Here is an 18,339-nt window from a genome sequence, read left to right as displayed (position 1 = left end):
AGGTCAATAATTAATCAATATTGAACACGATGAGCAGTCCTGTGGCCCTTTAGAGACTAACACATTTATTAGGTCACAAGCTTTCATGGGTAAGACCCACGTCCTCAGACGAGCTGGAGTGCAAATTACAGAATCCAGGATCGTCATTTCCACTCCACCTCAGCTAAGGAAGTGGGTTTTACCCACGAAAGCTCATGACCTAAAAAATGTGTTAGCTTTTAAGGGGCCACAGGACTGCTTGTTGTTTTTAAAGCTACAGATCAACATGGCTATACCTCTGAGACTTTCTAATCAATACTGAGTATAGGTTAGGGGTAAGCTACAGCCAGGTCAGAGACAGGCTTCTGCATTTTGGTATCTTAGCTTGTAAATTTGCCAGGGCAGAAAGGAGTCTTGTTACCTGCCTCCTTCCCCAGGAGCTGAAATATGCAGAATGGTCTGTACATTGGCCCCTGTATAAACTTCCCAGCAGCTGCGATGCAGAAGGAAAGCCTTGGGGACAGTTGTTATGGCTCAGTACAGCTGGTTAGTGGCTTGTCACTCCTAAGGTAAAGGGTGGAGCTGGTTGTAAAGAATGGGGACCATTTTTCAGCGACAGTTAATTCTTGGCCAGGGCTAGGAAGGAGCTGCCTGGGTGTTAACACGCTGGAGCAGCAACTATGAAGCATTTTGGTGGTGGCGACGGCCGTCTTTGCCATTCATGGGAATTCCCAGGTTTCAGCAGCCCACTGAGCCATCCCAACTGCCTGCCAGTTGCTGCAGGAGCTGCTCCGAAGCTTGCAGTGTTGGAACTAGCAGGAAGGGAGGGGCTGGGATTAATGGACAGAGGGCAGGCAAAGCCATCAACTGCCATACATACAATCCATCACCGTGCTATCTCCATTACCCATGTGCGATGCATGCATTATACATACACATTTCACCCAACCAACCCGCGTGCAGATGGCGGGTGAAAAAGGTGTATTTTTGGCATGGCACAGGAGATTGGCAGGATCATTTGCTGAGGGAGCAAATTAAGCATGTGAAACCTTTGCAGGGGAAGGCCGGAAACTGCTTACAAGTAAACAGAACTTGCTCAGTTAAAAAGAAAGTCAGCCCACATGTTCAAAGTCTACTTTCCCAGCAGGTCAGGCTGCTGGCAGCTTCTGGAGCCCTTGAATTCAACGTACCCCACCATAATAGGGTTTTTCTGTTATTTGCCCCTTTCCCTTGGATGGGATGGCCAGAGAGAACTATGGGACTCAGGTGGTCATTTCAATGGACGTTGGGTGCTTAGCTCCTCAGATGCCTGGGGAAATCCCAGCCTTAAGCAAGGGGAGAGTCTGAATCAGATTGCCACGCCTCTTCCATTGCTGAACTTTTTAGGACCGGTCATGGGTCTATTGGACTGGAGGAGAAACAATCCATCCTGCCAAAGCCAGACCCCCACGTCAGCCAGACACAGGGAGCTCATTCCAGCTAGTGGCTGTTTCAGGGCCAAAGGACCAAATGGAAAATGACCAGCAGCGATGAACATGAAGGGCACGAGTGAAAAGAGGAAGGGGAGAAGGACAGTTCTTTGGGCCTCCCTTGCTTCTGGCAGCACCTACAGTTCCAGGAGAGATGGGCCTTGGCACGGCTTGGCTCCAAAGTCCACCTCTCCAGAGGTTTGGGTGGAGTGGGATGAAAGGAGACGCAGGGTTCTGATCCAGCACCTTACAGAATGGTCAGCCATGGATCTCTCAGTGGGACCTGGACCTAAACTCCCCCAGGGTGCGGGACAGGGGCAAGGCCAGTTGTCTCTTCCTCTCTGCACCCTGCAGAGCACTAGGAGGCACAATCTCTAGCAAACGCTCTCTTCTGCCCATGGCATACTTCTCATTCCCTCCCCGCTTCTCCTCCTATCTGCATTCCTGCGATCAGGACCTGCACCTGGAAGGGTCAGCATCTGCCTGAGTTCTCACCTGCTCCCCCCTGCCCCCTCGAAGAGCTCCCTACAGCTGCTGCAGGCTAGAGCGCTCTCGGCCAGGATATACAACAGTGACCAGAGTTTGCAACCAGCAAGTGGGACTGACAGTTCCCATTTATACCTGCCCGCGTAGTAACCACAGCAGCCAACTCCGCCTCCCCCTGCCAGGGAGCTACCGGCTCAGCACCCTGGGGGGTTGCAGTGTAGACAGAAGCCCCATCTCCCCTCAGCTGAGCTGGTTCCCTTTGCCCCAGTGCTCTGCAGAGTGGGCCATCCTGGAGTCCATTCCTCCATGACCGGCGCTCTGGGTACATTCCCTGGGCTCAGCCATCCTCGAGGAGGCCCTGCAGGGTAGCTTCCCATACTGCATTGGGACATCAAGGCAGCAGGGCAGGTGGGGAGGCACAGAGGCTGTTGCAAACTGAACTGTGTCAGCTGTAACCAGTGACAAAGTCACCGCTGTCGTGTGGACACGGGCTTAGCCAGGGATTTACCCCTTCTCCGCCGGGCCACCCTCCCACAGCAATGTGCATGCAAATGACCAGCAGGTGGCAGCATTAGCACACAAGCCTTACAGAGTCCTGCTGGCTTGGGGCTGAGCCGCACACGCTGGAGAGATGGATTGGAGCAGTGAAGCCCCTGGGGCTGAGCTCTCCCGAAGCGCTGGGGCCTCTGAGCCCAGGCCTTTGGGTCAGATCCATCTGGAGGGGTCAGGGAGGGGTCAAGCCCAAGGATGCTGCTGTGGCAGGGGGCAGCACACAGGAGCACTTAGCCACGTGGACAGGTGGAGGCAGCAGAACTGAAGCAATCATGGGGCTGGTACCTAGCATGAGGCCAGCGAACGCGACCGGAAGCTGTGCAACCCAGCTGCCGCATTGCCCATAGGCCGGGGCAGGCTGCGAACCTCACCGGGCCCTGTTGTGTCTGCAGGTTGGCTCGGGGAGTCGGTGGCAGGTCTTGGTCTCAGAAAACAGCCCCACGGTTGCAGGGACTCTCTTTCTTTGCCACGCCTCAGCCCTGGCCCCCTCGAGCATTAACTCCCCTTGCTGGCTGTCGGCAGGAGGGGGCCAGCACCCACTTGCAAGCAACTTGCTGTTGCTGCCTCCAGTCTAGTCACAGCTGATGGCTGCATGCAGTGGAGGCAGGAGAGGGGATGAGGGCTCTGGACACCCCCAAGGAACTGGGCACCTAGGGAGGGAGGGGAGAGCGGAAGGAAAAGCTGCCACCCTGAGAAGAGCCAGACAAAGTGCGCAGCCAGGGGCTGGGGCAAAGCTTCTCTCAGGCGAAGGGGACTGCGCCTCAGGGCTGGCAGCACCATAGCAGTCCCTGTCAGTCTCTCTCGTGGGCGCAGCTGTCCTGTCCATGGGCTGACTCAGAGCTGCCAGCCCAGGCCTGCTCCTCTCCCCCGGCTCCCCCCTGCATTGCTGAGGAGAGGGGGTGGGGGGGCAGGGGTGGAACTGGCCCCACACTGGCAGCAGGTGGCAAGCAGAGGGCTGCAGCAGGCAGGGGCCAGGTCACTGCTTCCCCTCAGTGCCAGTGAGTGCAGAGGTGAGCCTGACCCCTGCTGCGGTTGCCAGGCCTGCCGCTAGCCCCCTGGGGAGGGGGGTTTGGTGTGGGGGCTGGGGGGGGCGTTGTCCCAGACAACACAGCTGTAGGGATGGCCCTGCTCATGGGGCTGCATTTCTGCATGGGTCCAAGAGGTCAGCACCTCACAGTCTGGCTTTAAACAGGACCTGGGCCTTTGTTTGGGCTTGTCCCCCTTGTCTCCTTAGAGCTCCCGGCCCCTTGGGCAGCTTGCAGGTGGAACGATGGCACCAAGCATGCAGCAGAGGAACAGCCAGCCTGGCGACACAAGAGCTTTTCAGGTCCTGGGAGAGGGGCGCAGGTGAGAGAGGCCAGCTCACAAGATCACACTCGGATGGACTTGCCGTGCTTTGCGTTTCCAAGGGCAGCTGCTCTTTATGGAAGGGGGTGTGACTGGGGCTTCCAGAAGGGCTGGTACCAAAGGCTGGGAACAGCTGCAGGGGACCTGTTAGAGCAGGATTCCTATCAGCCTGTGTGATAAGCAGGGGCTGCTTGGACCTGGGCAGAGACGGCTTCAGAGCCACGCCATCGTCAAGCCTTGTTGCTTCTATGTGCTCTTGCCTTGCTGCGGAGGACTCACGTGTCCCCCACCACCGTTAGTCCAGAGACGCTGAGGGACACAGCCCAGGCCTGAGTCCCAATTCCGCATCCAGGCCTCTCAGCTAAGCGGTTGTCCTCTCAGACCAGCTGGCCACCGGTTCCCTTAGCTCCCGCTGCGGGCTGGGAGAGCTGAGAAGCAGAGTGCACCATACGCCCTGTGCTTTCCCGTGACCAGAGGGCTTCTCCACGCTGGCCTTTGCACACCACCAGCCTGCAGGGCTCAGCGTGGACGCGCCATGTGAAGACCTTTGGACCAGCATGATCAGCCCAGGGCCAGAAGGGACAAAGGACGGAGCCAGAAGGGGCAGGAGGCGAGACTGGCAACCCCAAGAGCACAGAGCTAACTTAGGTGAATTGTTACCCACTGAACGCAGACCAACCCTTAAACAGACGGAAGCCGTGGTCCCTCCAGGTTTCCCACTCACAGCCACAAAGCCCGCTGCCACGGAGGGGGCGGCTCTGCCTCTCCATCCGATGTCTGCACGGGCCAGGCCCGGGGAGTCCAAAGGAAAGCAAGGAAGGTGCAGCAATTCAGCCAAGTGCCAGCTGGAGTGGGGGAAGGGGGCTTGGGCAAAACAGATTCTTGCCCCATCAGGAACGGCTCCCCATCCCTCCCAGCCCGCCCCCATGCTACAGAACGCAGGCGCCCACCAAGGCGGTGATTTCATGCAGCCGCGGAACGCCCTCGTCGGACCGAGAGACGAAGGAACGGAGTTTCGTGAGCGCCACTGCGGATTATAAAGCCACCGCACTCCAGCAGGGAGTTCCGAGGAGTGCGCCAGGGAGCGAAAGGAAACTGCCACAGGACGAGAGAGAGAGGAAGGGAAGGGAACTCATCAGCACCGGGACGCGACGACAGGACGAGGGGCAGAGCGTTTTCCATGGGCGGGCCCCGCAGAAAAGGAGCCGCCGTGTCCGTGTGAATACAAAACCCAGCGCCCGCCGGCACAAGGGGGCGGCTGCTGCTGCAACTGGTTTGGCATCCCATCGGGGGCGGTGGGCTCTGGTTATGAGCAGAAAACCCTGCAAGGGAAAGGAGAGAATGACCAGCTCCCTGTGCATCTCCCCACGCTTAGCCCAGCGCTCCCGCTTCCCGGTGGGGGACAGTGAGTGTTTAAAGGCAGAGAGCACACTGGGCCACCAGCCGGCATGGAGCATGGGCCGATGCAAAGTGCGGCCTCTCTGCCTCACGACAGTCAACGGGGGTCGCTACTGAACCAGTGGAGTCACCTGGGAGTCAACATGGAGCCAGTAAAGCTCCCTGGGAGCCTAATGTGTATTCTGCCCTTTCAGCGCTAGTGTGAGCAGGTCTTCAGTTAGTTCCTCTGGCTGGGGAGCTGGCCACTGGGCTTCCCTCCCCATGTGCAGCCCAGGCTCTGGAGAGCCACAGGTCCCAGGGAGCCTGACAGCAGACCAGCCTGGCTCCCACTGGCAAAACTACCACCTTCTCAGAGAACAAGTCAGTTTCATCCAATTGGCCCCTTCCACTGGATTTTATTCCACTGGGAAATTTTCGGCCAGCTCCAGTTTTGACTGCCCACTCTCGCTTCCCTTGTCTGTTGTGGCCCGGGTCTGGGAAAGGCTTCGTTAGTGGATGCAATGGGTCAGAGACCCCCTGGCGTAATTCCTTTGGGAAGCAAGAGTTACACCAGGAAGGGATTTGGCCCACTGAGTTGCCCATTCTCTCCAAGCAATGGTACCGCAGCTTTGTCTGTTTCTGCCATTCAGATCAGGCGCATGTTCCCGTCTCTGGCTTTACAGGCTCCATACATGCAAATGAATGAAAGGATTCTTCCGAGTTTTAATCCACAACCCACATGCATCTGAGAAACAATAGTGCAGGTTAAAACAAGCACGCCAACTCACTCGTCTGTGTCTTTTTTGCTTTCCTCAATGAACGCAATCGACTCAGACCTAAGGCGGTTAGTCACTTCATAGGTGCGCAAGGTGACTCCAAAAATATCCTCGTGGTAGCGGTTGTCGTCCTGAAACCAAGGACAGCAGAGGCGTAGCACCGGGAGAAAGTAGTGGCTGCACTTCTGTGGTACCTAGAGAGGCTAGCTGAGATGAGATCCCATTGTGCTGGGTACTCTGCGAACACCGTGTGTGCCGGTGCCTGCCCCGAGAGCTGACACGCGAGGCAAGACAGAAAAAGCGTACCTGGGGGAACTGAGGCACGGAGCAGGGGAAGTGACTTCCCCAAGGTCACCCAGGAAGTTGAGCAGAGCCAGGTCTCTTGACACTCTGGCCAGTGCCTGCTACCTCTACATGGCTACTTGTCCTTATGCCATAAAGTACAAAACTAAAGAAAGCCCAGGGGAGCCAGAGACTGTCCTACAGCCATAGCGAACACACGAGAATGCGTGTCAAACAGTGCCCTCCGCTGCATGGAATCAGAAGCGCCTCACTGTCAGTCATCAGCCCTGTACTGCCGACAACTAAAGGGGCTTCCCTGGTAGCTCAAGGGGTAGACGCCTGCCCTTGTGCAGCAGCAGGGTCTGTGTGATACCTGAGAAGCAGACAGATGGACACGGGTTTTTATATTTGTTTACCACAGTGAGGATGCTGGAGCCAGTTTATGGATGGTAAATAACGTCCTGATGGGTACAGGCTGTTAAGGTGGCTGGGCATTGCTTGTGTTCCAGAGGCATCTGCTGGGTCGTGCCAGCATTGCCAAAGGACCCAGAACAAGAGCTTGGGCTGGCACTTCCCTGGCCCTGGAGCTGCACCAGGGCTGGATTGGCAGTGGGAGAAGCGCTAATGTGCACAAGGCCAAGGGGGTTAATCTGAAGAAGTAGAAGCTGTCCCCCAACAGATGAAGAATTCCCCCAGGAACCAGTCCTTTGTGCAGACTGGCTCCCCCAGACATGCTCCGTGTGCTGTGCCTTGTCCAGCCGGCTTTGTAAAGTGCCATTCTGCCATGTCACTAAATGGGAGGACAGAGCCAGAGCCTTGTGGCCAGCGGCAGGGCTCTGGATGGTAAAGACTGAGGTCACAAGAGAAAGGGAACTTGGCCAGCCTCAGCCTAGTCCTCTAGCTGCTCACTCCCCACTCAAGCTCCTTTGGCAAGTCAGGAGCCTGGGAGGATCAGTGGATCAGGAACAAGGTACATGAGCTAAGAGCCTGGACCCTGAAGTCAGGTTAGGAGGCTGGCGGAGATGTTTCCTGCTGACACTCCCAGAGCACATGGCCACAATGCTGCCATCCCGGGTGATTGTGCAAAGGCCCCCATGCCCTTGGCACACGCATTTGAGGAGCCCTGCAGCATGCTGTGGAGCTGCTACTCACCCTCAGCTTGCTAATGAAAGCACTGGCCTCCTCCACGGACAGCTGCCCTTGTTGCCTGATGATGCGCTGAATGGCCTTGAAGACATCTCCTGCCATGGTGACGTCGCCGCACACATAGATGTGGCCTCCCTGCTCCTTCAGTGCTTTGTACACAGGCTGGGCCAGCTGCTCTTGCAACACATCTTGCACGTATTTCTGGGGGACAGACAGTAACAGACATTGTATGGCGCCTGCCACCCACAGCTCCCAGCTTTGTGCAAAGGTGTCACTTCACCCATTCATCGGCGCAGGGCAGCCCCATTGGGGCGAAACACAGCAGACATTCCACAGCACACAGCAAGGCTGCACCACTGCCGGGGATGGGAAGTGAAGACAATCAGAGCTTGCCTGTTTGGAGGTGTTAAGCCCCAGAAACTCCAGCTCAGGTCAGTGGAGTTCCCCAGCTGCACCATGAAAATCAGGCTCACAGTGTCACAGTACCTGTGGGGGAAACTCAGAAGGCACAATGGGACTGAGACAGTGTCTTGGCATCTTGGCTGGGGAAAGCATCAGTGGATTGTTAAGGGCCACAAATGACTTCTTGAGCCTTACACAGAGGATTCATTGGCCCATGAAGCTGTTAAAAAAAATCAAGGCAAGATCACCTCCTCAAACTAGTACAGGTTGAACCTCTGTCGTCCGGCACCCTTAGGACCTGACTGGTGCCAGACGAGAGAATTTGCTGGACCATGGGTGGTCAATATTGTCCAGCAGCATTACCAACACTTCTACTGCTCACTGAGCTCTTAGAAAGCAAAACAGCAGTCACGTAGCACTTTAAAAACTAACAAAATGATTTATTAGGTGATGAGCTTTCATGGGACAGACCCACTTCATCAGATGTCTAGCATTTCCAGTCCAGGCTGAGTGAGAGAGCACAGAGGTCCAAAAAAATAACCTGCAGTTAAAATATGGGCTCTGAGAAGGACATTTAGGAGTAAATTACAGTTAAACAACAGCACAGAACCCTGAGAGCCACGACTGGTGACTGTAAGCAAATTTTATGGGACCACGGGAAAATTGGCCACACCTAGGACAAGTGGTTGTCCAGCTAACTAAAATCATGCCGGATTATGGAGTTTGCTGGTCGAGAGAGTTCCAGATGAGAGAGATTCAACCTGTACAGGCAAATCCCCCCAGATGACTATATAAGAGAGGCCTGACACTTCCCCTAGGTGGCTGGGAGAACCCACAGCTCCTGGGGGTACTGGGGCTCTGCTCACCATCTGCTTTTGATCGGTTGTGGCGACTCAGGGTCAGGCACAGATGATAGAGCAGGGCTCTGGCTGGGCATTACCTTTGGTCTGTCTGGTTCCCGGGAGTAGGCTGCGTACAGCTCTTTGAAGACGCCTTTGTTTTTGGCTAGGAGGGTCTCCTCTTTGTAAATGTGGTCGATCTTGGACTGTCGGCAGCCAAAGACCAAAATCATCGGACAGGGCTTCAGTGCTGGAGCAGAGGCAAGTGAGAAAACAGTGAGTCATGGAAACCATCACCTGCACCCCTGTTTCCAAGCCCACACCCTGCTGCATGGAGCAGACACCTGCGGCATTTGGACTCCGTCTTTCCCTGCCAGCAGCCATTGGGTGCACTCGGAGGGAGGCTACTGTGGATATGGTTCCCTAGGGCAGCAGATGGAAGGTGTGAGAAGGGAGACAGCGCTGGGTGAAACAGCTCAGTCATTTTTGTGGGAGATTCAAAAAACCAAACCAAAACATTTTTCTGGCAATAAAAATGACTTTGGAACCAAAATGTTTGGACTTTACCTCGAGAAAACAGGGAAAAATGGAATGAAGCGACAGCTGAGGAAAAACAACCAGAAGCCCTGTGGCGCCTTAGAGATGAACAGCTATTTTGGAGCATCAGCTTCACGGGCGAAGACCCGCTTCCCACTCATGCATCTGACCAAGCGGGTCTTTGCCCACGAAAGCTGGTGCTCCAAAATAGCTGTTAGTCTCGCAGGTGCCACAGGACTTCCGGTTGTTTTTGAAGACACAGACTAACTCAGCACCTCTCTGGTAGCTGAAGAAAAAAAAAAAATCATGTTGTTTTCATTAAAACAGGCTCGTGAAAAAGACACTGACCCAGCTGTGTGTTAGTTCACCTCACACTCAGCCCAGCTCACCTCAGCAGCCATCTTGTGACTTAGCCTGACGCCTCTAGCACTGAACGCACTGGTGCCTGTTCTTGGAGTTCACGGAGCAGCTCCATCAGCTGCCAGTAATTAACTCCATTCCTCACCCACACCAGCCCCTGGAGGGCAATATGCTCACACAGACGCAGCCAGTGTATTACACGCTGGGGAGTCACCCGCTCGCCCTGTTCCTCACCAGAGGCTCAGGACCTCAGACCCACCTTTGTGCTCAATTTCGAAGAGCCGCTGCTGCCAGAAGCTGCGGAAGGGAGCGATTCCCGTGCCTGGGCCGATCAGGATGCAGGGAACTCGGGGATCTTGTGGCATGTGGAAGCCAGGCGCTCTGGACAAACAAACGATCGAGTCAGTGGTGCCCCTTACGGGGCAAGGCCAAGACGGGGTCAGCCTGAGCCTTGTGGGGACGGAGACGCTCAGACAGGCAGGTGCGGAGTGTGGAAGGCAGTGGCGCAGAACATCCGTGCAGAGCGCGTGGTAATGGCCCCACCTGCAGTCTGCACTGCGCTCTCTCTTCTACGCCCCTGGCTGCGCAGGGGCACCACACCCAGCTCCGTGTTCTGGTATACCGTGGGGTGGCGAGCCGGCTCTGCCGTTCAGGGTGAGGTGGCTGACCAGCTGCAGAAGTCCCCGTTACAGACTGTGTGCTCTCTGTTCTTGGGCTCAAGATGTGTCCGCCTCCCTCCCCAACCCACCCTGGCTCGCCAGGACTCCACACGCAGTGAACGGGCCACTCACCCTCTTACAAAACAGGGCACAATTTCATCGGTCTGTATCCGGTTGAACCAAGAGGAACAGACCCCGTGGTGGATCGGTCCTTCCCCATCTAGGAGAGGAAAGGAGGAGAGTGTTTGGACCCTGCCCCAGCACTGTGCAGGGATCACTGCAGCACACCCTGCTCATTTGGCTCTCTGCACCTCTCCCGTCCTCACTGCAATGCGGCACCCGCAGCAGCCAACCTGGAGCTTGGGGTCAGAATGGCCTGGCACAGAGCGGTCCCTGGGACCAGCCCCGCGATGCTCTCGTCGGGGCAGGACCTTGCGGCACTCACAAAGGACAGCAAACATCAGGGAGAAGCCATCGGCCAGAGAAGGGGAGTCTATGGTTTTCCCATGGCCCTAAGATGCTCTCCCTGCCAAGGGCCAAATGGAGCTGTCTCCAGCCAGGTGAGTCTTGCAAGGAACTTTGGCCCTGGCTCCTGTTGGGGGGTTTATGAACCAGACTCCCCGTCCCCCTGGCTAGGGTTCCTCCCACACGCCTGGAGAAGATGGGAACAGGCTTCTGGGCCGTGCCAACGTTCTCCAGATGACGCAAGCTGGCACCAGCACTACACAGTGCCACGTGGAGAGGAACGTTGAGCATCCCTTTGAGCTTCCCAGGAGTGGGAGGCAGGAGCTGCGGGAGGGGCAGGCTGATCCGTCCTAGGGCCATGAGGAAGCTGAAAAAAGCGCAGGTAGCCTTTGTGCTGCAGAGGGTTGCCAATCTTCCAGGACTGGCCTGGAGTCTCCCAGAATCCACCTCACTAGGCTGGATTTTTTAAAAGGATGTTTGAAGAAAATGACATCACATCGTTCTGGGGAGGAAAAAAAAAAAAATCTCCCGGAGTCCGTCAGAGTTGGCAACCCGAGTAGCGCAGAGCGTCCTGGAAAAGCTTGACAGCCCCTGGCTTCAGCAGCTGCGTCTGGCGACCACAGCCGCCAGGCCTGGCCTGAGGCAGTGCTGTGTGAACAGATGGTCAGAGAGGCGCAGCCCAAAATATATATGAGAGGGCCCATCAGTGTTCCCTGTGAGCCAGGGCTGGGCAAAATACGGCCGACAGCCAGGTCTGGCTCCTGGGTGCTGTGGGAGCTTTGCTCAGACTCCCTGCCTGCCCTGCTGGCTGTGGGGCCCTGTTTGTCTGTGAACAGCTGCAAGGTCGGGGCAGAGGAGGGTGGGAGAGGCTTTGCATACTGGCCCTGCCTCCAGCAAAATCTTGCAGCTCCTATTGGCCAGTTTCCAGCCAATGAGGACTGTCTGTTTGAAGAACAACCCAAACCCCTCTACTGCCTCCTGCACCCCAGCTCCCTGGCTGAGGTCACAACTTCCTGCTTCCCCCAAACTCCCTCCTAGATCCCACACCCCCTCCTGTGCCCCAGTCCCTCACCCCACCTCCCTTCTGCACCTGACCCCATACCTCCTCCGTTAATACCGTGGAAGAGTGCGGCCCTTGACCGCGTGCAAATTCTTGGAGCGGCCCCATCAAAAATTACTGCCCACACCTGCTGTCAGCTGTACACCGGGGCAGACACCCAGGAGAGAGTCAAACGCTGCCCCGCTGGTTAGCAGAGAGCCCCCAGCTGGCAGCCTGTGTTTCTATTGGTGGTGCACCTCAGCGCATGTCTCTGCGCACATAACAACATTTATTCCACACTTGGATGGGAAAAAAAGAGTGGGACCACTGGCTCCCACCCACAATGCAAACGGAGATAAGGCCCCCGTCTCGGTACTACCTAGTGCTAGCGTGGGCACCTTGCGCCACAGTATAAGACAGACCCAGCCAGCTGCCACCATGGAAACCACGGATCTCTTCCAGCCCTGCCGGCACGGTACCTCTAGTGCGGTAGGAGAGCACAGCCACAGTGAGGTGCACCTCGTCCGGGGACATGTCGGGGGAGGAGCTGATGGAGTAATAGCGAGGCTGCAGCAGGGGCAGCTGGGTGAGCAGCAAGGTGGAGGGCATCTGCACGGACGGGAACTCCTCGAGCACCTCCACGACGGTGGGGTTCTTGGACCATTTCCATTCCTCGTACTCCTGCAAGCCCTGAAGCGAGGGGTCGGGGTGGGGGAGAGAACGAGTGAGCTCATATTCCAGGCCAGGCACACCGCACCGCACAGGCCCCGTGCCAGGATGGAGCAGGTAATGAGAGCTCTGGCAGGGGATCCAGGGCTCAAGGACACCCCGGGGCTGAGTCGCAGGGCTTAAAAGTTGCTGGCAGATCCTTCAATGGATTCCAAACTTCTCCCGTAGTAATGCACAATCACAAGGGACCCAGGCTGAGACTCTCTCTTCCACAGACACAGCAGCACAAGACACCCACACTGATTTCTGGGGAAGGCTAGTCGAGTGGTCGGGGCATAGGACAGGGAGTCAGGAGCTGTACATTCACTCCCCAACTCCGCCAGAGACTCCCTGTGAGAGCTTGGGCGAGTCACTTAACTCCAGAGCCCTCTTCCAAGAAGCAAGGAGCGGTGAGGTTAAATTCACAGAGCATTAAGCACGCGGAGGCCAGCGGCATCAGCGCAAAGACATCGACCCATTTCACTGCATCAGTAGCCCTGGTAAGAAGCCCGCCAGGAAGACCTCGTTGGTCAGGATGGAAGAATGCACCTTGGCATTGGCAATGCGTAATTTCCACAGGCTGCAGTGGAATCCTGGGATTCCTTTGGGAAATCCAGCTCCAGGAGTGGAGAGCACAAATCACTGGCAGCCATTTACCTAGGCAAACTACTTTCCTCAGACAGAGTCATCCTAATCACCCACTAAGCCAGCAGAAGTAGGAGCGTGCGGCATGTAAGCTTCCTGCCCTAGAAAGGGGCTGCCAACTGCACCTTGGGTTTACCTTGCTGAGCACCTGCAGGCGTTTCTTCTCTTTGTCATTGGTGGCCAGTAAGGCAAACTGCTGCAACAGCAAAGGGGTGGGAGGTGTGGTGATGTCCAGGTAGTACTTAAACGCCTGGAAGATGGTGCAAGGCGGGATGCGGTTCTCATCCGTCCAGTTACTGATGACACCTGCCGGGAGAGAATCCAGGGCAAGGCTGTGATCAGCTGAGCCTGTCAATGCGCTTTGGACAAGCCAAAGGAGGCTTGGACTCCAGTGTGAGGCAGTGAATGAGGAAGGGCTAGAAGGAAGAGGCCTGGCGGGATCTCCTGGGTCTCATGATGACTTTACATTGTATGTTGGCCACACTCACCATGCCAAGCCTGGTTCTGCCAGTCTTGTGTTGCTCTGGGGCTGGGGGCGGGACTGGGGGAAGGTTTGCCACCTGTTTAGTGCAGGGCAATGTGGTGTCAGGTCCATAGACAGTCCACCACACAAGGGCTCAGTGCTCCCCGTCAATGAAATTAATGGGCAGCAGGGTTGCAACTAACAAAAGGAAGCTTTTCTTCATGCAGCACACAGCCGGCCTATGGAAGTCCTGGCCAGAGGAGGTTGTGAAGAGCAGGACTTTACCAGGGTTTAAACAAAAACTAGATATATTCACGGAGGTTCAGTCCATCACTGGGTATTAGCCAGGCTGGGTGGAAATGGTGTCCCTCGCCTCTGTTTGTCAGAGGCTGGAATGGATAACAGGGGAGGGATCCCGCGAGGATTCCCTGCTCTGTTCACTCCCGCTGGGGCATCTGGCCTTGGTCACTGTGCCCAGAACAAACTGTATTCTGCCAGACCTTTGGTCTGACCCAGTGTGGCCATTCCTATGTGATCAACGCCCTTTAACGCCACTTTCCATGGACATGAAGAGGTTTCAGCTTCCCAGAGGAACAGGACGCCCTCCCTTACAGCCCTGCGGTGCCGTCACGTCCCCCTCTGTGCACCCGGCAGCTCAGCCAGGCAATCGCTTTCACGGCAGGGAGCTAAAACCAGCTCTGCAAACCCAGAAGTCCTTATGGACATGCAGCAGGGAATGGGGCCCTCAAAGGATGACATCCAGAGACTCTACAGGAGGGTGGAGGAAATGGCCAGACTAGGGCCAGCTGGACCCCATCTGCACTGACCCCCCCTTACCTAGAGCCGTGCTCCTCTCTTCCAAAAGCTCCACCTTCACCAGCTGGTTGGTTGGAGGCGCGTCCTCGAGCCTTTCAATCAGGGCACTCACCAAGTCCTCATGGTTGCCTGGAAACACTCCCAGGTGGTCTCCAGGCTGGTAGCACAGCTCCTGCTGCCCATTGGTGTGAAGCCGCAGGAAAATCGTTGACCGACTACGGCAGGAGGGTGAAAAACAAAACAAACTCAGGGCTGTGATGGGGCCTCTGGACAGCCCCAAGCCCTGAGCTACCGAGTCCCATCTCTGAGCGCTGTCTCTTTTGGTGGGATTTTCTAAGAACCAGGAGCAGCCCACCATGTCTGCCCAGGTGATCCCATGTTTGAATGACCCAAAGAGAAGCAAGAACATGAGCTTAGGAAAGAAGCTGCCATACGTTCAGATCTAGCCACCCACCCCCCTGTGACATGGTGTTCTTTGCTAGCCAGAACCTGCTCCTCCAGCACGGTCCTGATTGATACTGGCAATACTTGGAATTAAGAAGTGAAAGCGTGCTGGTGCATGTCACGTGAATGCACAAATGTGGTTGTGAGCGTGAATGTCACGTGAATGCACAAGTGCCAGTTGTGAGCATGCACGTACAAAGGCAGGTTGAGAGTGTACGTCATGTGAATGTGCAAATGCTAGTCGTGAACATGCATGTCACTGGAATGCACAAGTGCAGGTTGTGAGCGTGCAGGTCACGTGAATGCACAAGTGTTGGCTGTGAGCCTGCCCCTCACCAGAATGCACAAGTGCAGGCTGTGAGTGTGCATGTCACGTGAATGCACAAGTACTGGTCATGAGCACGTGTTACATTTATGGGGTGAGATACATGGCTGCCACACCTACCTAGATTTTGGGCTCTGCAGATTCTGGCGCGCAAGAAGCCGGGCAGCGTAGACTCGCTTCTTGTGAATGCCGTACAGACCTGTCGATGAGACAATTCAATCCACTGAAAGCGCCAGAGAACGACCTGCCTACCATCCTGCACCACCAGGAGCAGCACTTCAGAACCTGGCCTGGCCTACATCAGCTGGCTGAATCCATGGCTGTCCTTGCTTGGGCCTTCCAGCTCCCTCATGGGGAGCCCACAGTGCCTGTGCTGGTGAGCTTCAGGGAGCCTGCAGGGCCATGGGAAAGGAGTGACTGAATCAGCAGCTCTCTGCTCTCAGCAGGCCATTAACCGGGGGACTGAGAAAGACCCTTCACCACCAGCTGGATGCACACAGCCCTGTACGCACCCTTCATCCTCTTACCACCATCTCACTTGCTTGGCAGCTGAATTCAGGAGGAAAGAGGAAGCGCTACACAGAACAGCTGCAGGAGCTGTGGTGTAGCAGGTGGGTCCTCCCCGGGCTATGCTGTGGGAGGGAACATTTTGAATATGCGACTTAGAGCATGCCTGGATGTTCAGGGGCGCCATTGCTGGCCCTATGCCAGCATGTGAGGACCGTGGCTGTCTGCAGCACCTCCCTCCAGCAGAGCCCTGGCTGGGCCTGGGGGCAGGGGGTGTGAGTGACAGAAGAGGCAAAACCGGTTAAAACTTCAACTCGATTCTGCTCTTGGGCCACAGTGGGTCAGACTGGAGTCCCTGGAAGTTGCACGGGGTGGGGGGTGAGGGGGAGTTCTCTCTCCAGCGTTAGGCTGGCCATCGGGTGAAGAGTATGGGAAGAGCAGAGAGCAGAAGAGAAGTAGAGGAAGGGAGCTGAGAAGGCATCAGGGAGAGAACGGAGAGAGCAAGGGTTTGATGCAGGTCTATAAAACCATGAGAGGTACAGAGAAAGCAGAAAAGTTATTTACTTGTGCCCCTAACATCAAAACTAGGGGTCACCAAGTGAAATTAATGGGGAGCAGGTTTAAAACGACTCCACCATAAAGGCTCTGGGGGTTCCATGCCAGTCCCAAGCCTGGATAAAGGAGGAGGGCTGGTCAGATGAGTGCCAGTGTGCTGATCGTGAAACAACAGCACAAATGAAATCTGATGCCAGTACGACTAACTGATAAAAGATGCCAGTTCAGACCTCGCCCGGATAAACAAGGTCCGTGGCAACAATCAAGCGATCAGGGTAGAGTTGATAAGTTGGCAACTGAAAGAAAATTACAACAAACATATGTACAGTCAGTTGGAAGATGGAACATCCGAACACCATGGGCGACTGGAATAGTAGAGCTGATTTGAAAGGAGATGGAGAGATACTAATTTGATACGCTTATCTGGGGAGCAACACAACATATGATCTAGACCATAGGAAGGAACTAGCGACAGGAATAGCGAAAGCAAGAGCGACTTTGAAGGCGATGGATACGATCGGGAAAAGCAAAGTGATTAGCTTAGAAACAAAGCTGAGCATCTTGAAAACGTGTATTCTGCATCATGTTGTATGGATGTGAGACATGGGTGATAACAAAAGATTCAACAGAAGGATATTGGCATTCGAGAGGAGTTATTAGAGAAAGATCCTGAGAATAGGATGGATGCAGAAGGTCACGAATGAGGAATTATATAGGAAGGTACAGCTGAAAGGGAACCTACTGCCGAAGGTTATACAACGGAAATTACAGCTATTTGGGAATATCTGCAGAATGAACAATGGATAAAAAAATCAAGACCCTGGTATTGGGCATAATGGACGGTTGGAATAGGAGAGGCAGACCCCACAGAGAATGGGTAGATGATACAGTAGACTGGTGCAGAGCTAGTGTACAGAAACTGAGCCACTCCGCACTGGACAGAGAAAGATGGAAGAAAATAGTGAGGGAGGCATGGGACACCAATGGGCGCTGAGCCCATGGTTGATGATGATGATGAGGTTTAAAACAAACAAAAGGAAGTTTTTCTTCACGCAGCTCACAGTCAACCTGTATCAGAGAGGTGGCTGTGTTAGTCTGTAGCTTCGAGAACAACAAGAAGTTTTGTGGCACCTTATAGACTGACAGATATTTTGGAGCATAAGCTTTCGTGGGCAAAGACCCGCTTCGTCAGATGCAAGTCAACCTGTGGAACTCCTTGCCAGAGGATGCTGTGCAGAGCATGACTTTATCAGGGTTCAGACAAGAACTAGATACATTCATGGTGGGTAGGTCCATCAATACTTATTAGCCAGGCTGGGTAGGAATGGCGTCCCTTCGCCTCTGTTTGTTGGAGGCTGGAAATGGAGGACAGGAGAGGGATCGCTTTGGTGACTACCTGCTCTCTTCTCTCCCTCTGGGGCACCTGGTACTGGCCACAGTCAGAAGACAGGACACTGGGCTGGATGACTTTGCTCTGACCCAGTATGGCCGCTCTTATGAGGAGAGAGGATAAGGCCTAGACAGGATAAGATCTGGACAAGAGAGGGTCTAATACCCACAGAGAGCAGTGAAAGGTTCTCAGCAGAGCTCTGTCTCAGGTGACCTGCACCCATGGCCCAGGTTAGCCCACTACTGGCTGCAAGGATTGTCATCTCCCCCAGGATCTGCCCCAGATGCAAAGCCCCCTGAGACGAGCGGTCCCACCTTGGGTGAGCTCAGGGGCCTCAGCCACATAGGTCAGGCGGAACTTGCTCCTTTTCCAGCTCCGGTCGTTGCTGATGAGGGAGTTGTTGGCCTTCTCGATGTTCACGTCATCTCCCACACAGAACACGTCGCAGGCTGCCTGCAGCACAACACCAGGCTGTCAGGGGACCCCACACCCAGCCCAGCCAGGCCTCCAGCCCAGCCTGGCTCTGAGGAGGTGCCCTGGCCAACACCACGCAGGCGGCCGTGTGAGATCCATGTCCAACACACCTGCCCCCTGGGGAGATAGTTCCCTACCTCTTGCCCTCCTCGGCTGCAGAGGGACAAACCAGAAGCCCATTTCTGATGCCCTCAGAGTGTGGGGCGTTTGGACTCAGAAATGGCCCCTCCTTTGTGATGGGCCAGACCAGCGCCTGGGTTCCCATCACCTCTGGAGTTTGAAGGTGGCCAGGTTCCG

The 18,339-nt window shown here is 55.4% G+C and overlaps 1 protein-coding gene across 3 annotated transcripts in view; it reads right to left on the bottom strand.

The window, feature by feature from the left end:
* Positions 1–226: 226 nt before the first annotated feature.
* NOS1 (nitric oxide synthase 1) overlaps positions 227–18,339 on the bottom strand; it is a 143,282-nt gene continuing 125,169 nt past the window's right edge. For 2 of the 3 annotated variants that reach the window (XM_075012302.1, XM_075012301.1), the window contains exons 19-29: positions 17,883–18,021; positions 15,237–15,315; positions 14,369–14,562; positions 13,205–13,374; positions 12,195–12,405; positions 10,344–10,431; positions 9,812–9,933; positions 8,757–8,905; positions 7,421–7,615; positions 5,999–6,117; positions 227–5,155 (exon numbers count right to left, since the gene is read on the bottom strand). In XM_075012302.1, the coding sequence (XP_074868403.1) occupies positions 5,140–5,155; positions 5,999–6,117; positions 7,421–7,615; positions 8,757–8,905; positions 9,812–9,933; positions 10,344–10,431; positions 12,195–12,405; positions 13,205–13,374; positions 14,369–14,562; positions 15,237–15,315; positions 17,883–18,021 (1,482 nt within the window). In that variant the 3' untranslated portion in view covers positions 227–5,139. Of the gene's footprint in view, positions 5,156–5,994; positions 6,118–7,420; positions 7,616–8,756; positions 8,906–9,811; positions 9,934–10,343; positions 10,432–12,194; positions 12,406–13,204; positions 13,375–14,368; positions 14,563–15,236; positions 15,316–17,882; positions 18,022–18,339 lie in introns of those variants that run through there. The other variant, XM_075012303.1, reaches the window with a different exon arrangement.

The sequence above is a fragment of the Carettochelys insculpta genome, chromosome 18, assembly GCF_033958435.1.
Source record: "Carettochelys insculpta isolate YL-2023 chromosome 18, ASM3395843v1, whole genome shotgun sequence".
NCBI lineage: Eukaryota > Metazoa > Chordata > Testudines > Carettochelyidae > Carettochelys > Carettochelys insculpta.
Note: the sequence above shows the minus strand (reverse complement) of the source record. Positions and strands in the feature narration are given on the sequence as shown.